Below are 7125 nucleotides of genomic sequence, written 5' to 3'. Positions count from 1 at the left end.
GCGAGTCTGTTTTCTCTAGTCCAGGGGTTCTTAACCTCCTTCATGTGCCATGAACGCCCCCTAACGGCCCCATCCCTTCCAGGAAGAATGCATTCGAGCGCGTGAGATAGTAGTATACCTAAATGTACATTGTGTAAAGGAAAAAATAAAGAAATGGTCCCCCGTACTGCCAAGTGTATTCTCGTCTCGTAATTTAGAATAGTGGGGGCACGTGGTGTCACGTTTCATAAATTAAACTGAGACGTTTGTCGAGGTCTGTGAACAATTTTAGAATATACGAGTTTCGAATCAGAGGTCTTGGAAAGTAATCGAGGTTATGTGCTCCCTGAAATGGTACTCCACACCACGGAATTTATTTCGAGTCTCCCTTGTTTACGGTAATTTTAGACAGTAAGGACACACAGACACATTTCACGAATTAAATTTATTTTGCCGAGAAAATTAAGAGATTAGCATTCATTCTTACCTAGGCACCGTAGAAAATAAAATTGCAATTTTCTCGACAGTATGGTTCTTCCAAAATGGTACCTCACCCTATCAAACGTACTCCAAAATCCCCTTCGTTTGAATTCCAAAAAATGAGCAAAATTTTCTCAGTTAAATCGAAAGATCTAAATGTACCGACACTTTTCATGAAGTTCGACTCGGGTTATTAAGAATAAAATTGGTACTTCCTCGACATTCGAGGTTAGACACACACCCTAAAATCCCAGCCACGAGTGGACGTCGGATTAAGAACCTCTGCTCCTGTCCAAACGGACGATCGATCGCAACCGAGTGACCTTTCAGAATTCGTGAAGGTTCGGTGCACTCCCGCGATGCAATCGTCGATGACGAAACGGGCGGATTGTGCAGCTGATGCACCATGGCGGGGGCCACGATTTTCCCATAAAGACGAAACCTTCTCGAGTCTCCTGAACGGTGTACGCCCTCCTGTGCAACCATGCGAAAGAGATTCCATCCTGACGATTTTGGCGATAAATCTTCCCCGGTTCCACGATGCAGGAACAGTTAAATCGCGGTGTATCTCACGATCGCGTGAATCGCAAGATAAATGATCCGCACGGAGCTCTGGGCCGACGTTACATTTACACAGCGAAACGTGCCCGAGTTTTCGGGGGTGTAATTTTCGATGCTCAAAATCCGACGATTCGTTGTTTACTTCGCTTTATATATTCTCCGCACAGAGATCGTTTAATTTTGACGAATACAGAGTTGCGATGCACTTTCGACGATCATTTCTCGGTGATTTGAAGATTTACTTTTTGTCAACGATAAGGTCCTGGTCTTTATAGAAATTTATATTTCTCGTTTGACAAGAAATTCGGAATACTTGTTAACGTTTACCGGGAAATATTCTTTAACAGAGAAAATAATCACTCTAGCCTCGTTTGATAGATAAATAAGTTCTCGTCCCATTGTGACATATTAAATTTCAAATTTTACGAGAATTTTCCAACCGTGTAGGAGTAGATTCGTAAGCATAATTATTTTGAAATAAATTACCAGAGACTTTTCGAGGTTGTGAAGGATCAGTGACTTCAAACGAGGCACTTCCTCGTTTAACAAAAAATTCTGATCATTTATCAACGTTTACCGGGAAATATTCTTTAACAAAGAAGACGATAGCTCGAACCTCGAACGATTGATAAATAAATTCTTATTACACTGTGATGTATTGAATTAGAAATTTTACGAGAATTTTCCAACCGTGGAGGAGTGGATTCGTAAGCATAATTATTTTGAAATAAATTACCAGAGACTTTTCGAGGTTGTGAAGGATCAGTGACTTCAAACGGGGGAGTTTAAGCAGCCATTGTTTCGGTTATAAAAACGCGTTGAAACGGTTCACGGGCGAGAAGTTTTCTGCGTCGCGACGGCTGAAATCTCGCGTCGGGAATCGAAGTGACCTTAAAGAAACACACGGTAATTGTGTACAGATCCTGCGATAAGCACCGCGCCCGAGAGCAATGAGAGATAACGCTGTAAATCTCGCGCTCCCGTGTACGACCTTCCGTAAATTATGCACGCCACGTTCGTTACTTTAGTGTTATTCAAATCGAGCGTCGTTGAAACACCTGTGTCCACCGATCGACGAAAAGAAACGATTTTTATCTACCTCTACGTTGGAACAACACCGTTACGTAGATTTAAACGCGACCACTGGTCAACCATGAAGACCTTTTCAGCATTCGCGACTTATCACGGACTAAATACTTCGATATTTTATTTTAATCGAAAAAGAAAGACACGATCGAATATCTTTTCTTTCTAGTCCCCCGCCTTTGTGTAATTTCATGTATTCACACTTATCGAGTACTTGCTTTACGTACCCAGTGAGAACGTTCGGAATTAAAAGTGAAATTAATTCGATTACCTGAGAGAGGTAGACAATGGACGATATAATTTCGTAGATACATTAGAATATAAGAAGCTCAAGTGCTGTAAAAATTTGTAATCAGATAATGAATTTTTGTAATTGAAAAGTTCTCGAGTATTGAGAATTAAGAGTGTAATAATTCGCTCGGCTAATTGTAAGAGAAAAAGATTTCACACGATACAATATTGTGTATTAAAACTTCGAAAGTTTCAAATACTCTAAAAATTTGTAATACTGGACCGACAATCTAATTTCGTAAATTACTAATCGAGATGCTTCAAGTGCACGATAAAACTTTAAAAACTCAAACTTTCGAAGTATTCGGAAGCAAGAGCGTGATCAATTCGATTAAATAAGAAAAGGAATCGTCACGAGTGTTTCGATCGTTAAATGAAAACATTGATTGTCGGTTAACGATGCTATCGGTCGAGAATAAAATGGATTCTAGCCACTGGGAGTCAAGTGAGCCCCCCTAAACGGTGGTACGAGAATTCGTGATCAATTAGAGATCGATCTGATCCTGCCAGTCGCGGTGTTTATCCGGAGATTGACGGACCGTATCGTAAGTCACGTTTCTAACGACCTTACCCTTTTCCACGGCTCTAGATATACCGCTCCAACGTTTCGAATCTGTGTCAACGGTTCAAGTTGACTCCAGTTCCTTGTACGGTCGACGATAAATGTTCCTCCGAGTTAAAGGATACCGAACGCAGGGTATCGATAACGATCTAGGATCGAACGTGTCGAATATTTTCGTAGATCGTTTCGCCATTATTATTTCGCGCTTGTAGCGCGTCTCGAACGTCACAATGTCATAATCGTCATAATTATCGTTCACAAGTGCTCGTCTTATTTTCAAAATTCAAACTCTGTTAAATATAAAACCTCACCGAATTCTCACCGTGCAAGAGTGCAAATATCCGATAAATAGCCTCTTGATCCGTCTTCGATCACTGTAATTATCGTTCGCACACGCGGTCATTTTATTTTCAAAATTCAAACACTGTTTAATACAAAACTTCACCAATTTCCGACCGTGAAAAAATACGGACAACCGAAACAAAAGTCAGGGAATTACGTAAACCTGACACGTGACCTCCTTCCGTCAGGACATAGGCAGGTAACGCGCGCAATTAACGCGTAATTAGCTGGTAGCTCGATAAAGTGGAAGCGATAACGCGTTTAAAGCGATAAATGTCTGTCGCGTTTCTCCGGTGGCGCGTGACGAGAAATAAAAAAAAGAAAAAAGCGACGCACAATACGTGTAACGAATTCATCGTTCGAAGGAATAACAATGATCGTGATTGGATAATGTTCGTGTATTATCGTAAGAGATCAGAAATTAAAATTACAGCATAAATAGCGAACAGTCTACGAAATTATACGTCGTAGTTGTAACAGGTATCGTACAAAAAAGGAGAGAGAGAGTGACTCTTCGTATCGGATATTATTGTAACCGCCCATATACGTATCAAAACAGAGTAGTATCGTGGAGCACCGTCGAGCTGACGTAAATTTCAAAACAATTCGAATTCGTGAAATTGCGTATCCAGTATCGACCTTGTAAACCGACGATGTTACCGAGTCTCCGATAATAACTGTTCGTCCTTCTCGACAGTGTTGTCGTCTACCAGTGACCGTGGCCGGTATGTATACCGCCGTGTCCAGTACCGTGAGCTGTGATTTTGCCAGACGGGCCAGCGATCACTACGGAACCGGCACTGGGACCGGATACAGCTGCGTTTCCGGAATGGGGACCGGAAAGGACCGCTCCGTGAGACGCTGGACCGGCCAGGATCGCTCCGTGAGACGCTGGACCAGCCAAGACGACACCGTGGGACGCTGGTCCAGCGAAGATAGCACCGTGAGACGCTGGTCCTGCTACCACTACTCCGTGTCCAGCTGCTCCTGCGTAGCCACCGTGTCCTGCGTAACCACCGTATCCCGCGTACCCTGGATATCCGGCGTAGCTCACCGCTGGTGCTACGTACGCGAGACCTGATGATCGAAACGTGGGTGAGTATAGTTTTATTGTTCGAATAGCGAAGAAATTTGAATCTTCCAGAAGAAGAAGAAGTTGGGAAGAATTTATCGGTTTTGAATAGAAGTAATACGAAGAGAGTAGTGAGGAATGAAATGAATTTTTCCGGTTTGGAAGTAATTAATTGCGAAGAAAGAGACATGAGAAATAAGTTAATGTACGTGAGAATAGTTGTGGAGAAGTAATTATTATAAGATCAGAGTACACATAGAAATTTTGGAAAGAACTGTCCCGATTGGATTTTAATAAAACGATGTTATGCAATTAAAGAGCAAAAAGTAGATTCTTCCGTGCTAGGTAAGGATTTGGAACTAATTAATATCGAAGCGAAGGGTATGGGGAACAATTGAACAATTAGGAGGGAAGGAATTATTATGGTAGTAAGGGGCGAACGAGCGGATCCTTCTGCGTTACTGAATCCTGGAATGGTACTTCTCGAATACTATTGTAGGATTTAGAACTAATTAATTTCGAAGCGAGAGGAGTTCGTAATGATCAATTTAGGTGGATTTCCACTACGTAGGAATATTTGTAAAGTCGCGATGATAATATCACTAACCGCCTCGTCCGTCGTAGGACCCATCGTAACCTTCAACATGGGCGGGGCCAGCAACGGAGGCAGTGACGAGAGCGGAACCAGCAACGGCACCAGAGACTTGCACAGGCCCGGAAACGGATCCAGAAAGCTTCGCGGGGCCTATCGCTGGGCCAGCCAACGTAGCCCCTCCTACGTGCGGTCCAGCGACACTGCTTGGGCCCAGAACTGGCCCAGCCACCGCTACACCGTGGGCGTATCCAAGGTGACCCCCGAGGGCTCCGTGATAGCCGCCCCAAACAGCATCGCGACGCTGACGCGTCTCAGCAGCGACGAAGGCAAACAGAACTGCCACGATCAACTGAAAATTCGGACACGATACTGGTGAGTGTTATTTTCTGTATTTCGAATGTGTTTTTTTTTCGGTTAATTACGTAACGAGAAGGAAAATAACCGATACTGTACAAGGTGTTGAAAAAAGATGGAGTCGAACAAACGAAAAGTATCATTTTCAAATATCGAATGGAAATAAAAAGTTACGAATGTACACTTAGATGATTCTTACCTTGTGTCGTTCTATTTACCTTGAAGTCACTGATAAGCACTATTCGGTGGAATATTGTGTTTTAGTATTTTATTACCAGTTTGAATTTTATAAATCCGAAAATATCAATTTTTGGATCCATGTTTGTTCAGATTAGTTCGAATTGCAACATTAGGTTTCTTCAACACCTTGTAGATTAGTCGAGTACCTATGAACCACTGTATCGAGATTAGCTCCATAAAGATCGTATGTAAGGTCATGTAGAGAGGTGGTAAAATGTATAACAGGGCACAGTAGTGGACGAAATTTGTGAACGAAAGATTCAGCAATTTAATGGTTATTGTCTCCTTGTAACACGATATTCTTCTTCAGTTGCAACGATGCAAATACTTTTTAATTTAACTATGCATACTCTATGCGAGACATCTCGTTACTCTTCGAATACAAGTAAGTTAAAGTTATCGAAAGATGAATCGTTAACAAGATACGATTGGACTAGTGGAAAGATTCTAATAATAAGAAGGTAGTACTCGATAAGCTCTTGAAATCCTTCCTCGGGGTATTTTCTGTCTCTTCGCTCGGAAACGAGCTCTAGATCCTCCTGGATCCTTGAATCACTCCATGTATCAATTTATACGCAGAAATGAATTCTGAACAACTTTAGAAATTAATTCCAAAATATGCACAAAAATGTCTCATCGCTGAACCAAAGTATCGTCTCGTATTATATAAAAAAAAAACTGAAGTAGAAATTAAAGTACGAACATAAGCACATTACTATTTATAAGAATAAATATTTCAATAGTAATAAACATACAAACATTGAAATCGAGTAGGTAGGAATTTAATAATGGTTAAAAAAAATTAATGAAACTCAGTCACCAAGTCACAAATGAAACCTACCAGTATTTACAAAATTTAAGAAAAACTATAAACACATCTGAATCAAGATACCGAATCAAAGCACAAGGTCGAAACCTTTACTATTCTAAGCAGTAATATCCTCCCTCCAAACTGGACGTTTCTCAAAACCATCGACCCTAATTTTATTTTTAACCAAAGAAACGATCGACGTCACAAAATTCCCAAAGTTACCAATAACAAATGTGCGATAAAATCGTGAGAAAGATCACCGCGAAAGTGTAGTCACTGTCGTAACGTCGCGACGTCGAGTCCAAAGCGTTCGATCGATTCGCGCGAAAAAAAAAATCACTGATCAATGATCACTGCTCGATGCATCCGATCACGGGATCTCGAATACTTACGAGGGCCTTCATCTTGCCAACCGCCGATTGCTGAGTGTGCCCACGGACGACTTGGTCGGACTTTATATACTTCTCTAGGATCTCGACCGCGCCCCCATTGATCCCTTCAAATCATATCCGTTGATGGTGCAGCCTCAGCCATTGTGCAAGAAGGTCACCGTCATCCGGCACACCCACCCTACGAGACGCGGTGTCCCATTGGCCGACCTTCGGACGACCAAACGTTGAGAAAGACTTAATTTTAACACTTTTTCTCTGCATACAGTCGTTTCTCCATCTCGAGAACCGACTTCCCTCGCGAGCCAACGAATCGAACTCATTATCATCGGTTCATTCGTACACCAACCGGGGGCATCGTTC

The 7125-nt window shown here is 41.9% G+C and overlaps 1 protein-coding gene across 1 annotated transcript; it reads right to left on the bottom strand.

Annotated features, from left to right (window-relative positions):
* Window positions 1–3803: 3803 nt before the first annotated feature.
* On the bottom strand, window positions 3804–6825 carry LOC143150335 (uncharacterized). The gene is made up of 4 exons (XM_076318516.1): window positions 6766–6825; window positions 4981–5317; window positions 4319–4378; window positions 3804–4222 (listed from the first exon to the last, which is right to left on the bottom strand). The coding sequence occupies exons 1-4, from the start codon at window positions 6775–6777 to the stop codon at window positions 4008–4010; spliced, it is 624 nt and encodes a 207-aa protein (XP_076174631.1). The 5' UTR covers window positions 6778–6825; the 3' UTR covers window positions 3804–4007.
* Window positions 6826–7125: the final 300 nt, after the last annotated feature.

Source organism: Ptiloglossa arizonensis, chromosome 8, assembly GCF_051014685.1.
Source record: "Ptiloglossa arizonensis isolate GNS036 chromosome 8, iyPtiAriz1_principal, whole genome shotgun sequence".
Classification (NCBI taxonomy): domain Eukaryota; kingdom Metazoa; phylum Arthropoda; class Insecta; order Hymenoptera; family Colletidae; genus Ptiloglossa; species Ptiloglossa arizonensis.
Note: the sequence above shows the minus strand (reverse complement) of the source record. Positions and strands in the feature narration are given on the sequence as shown.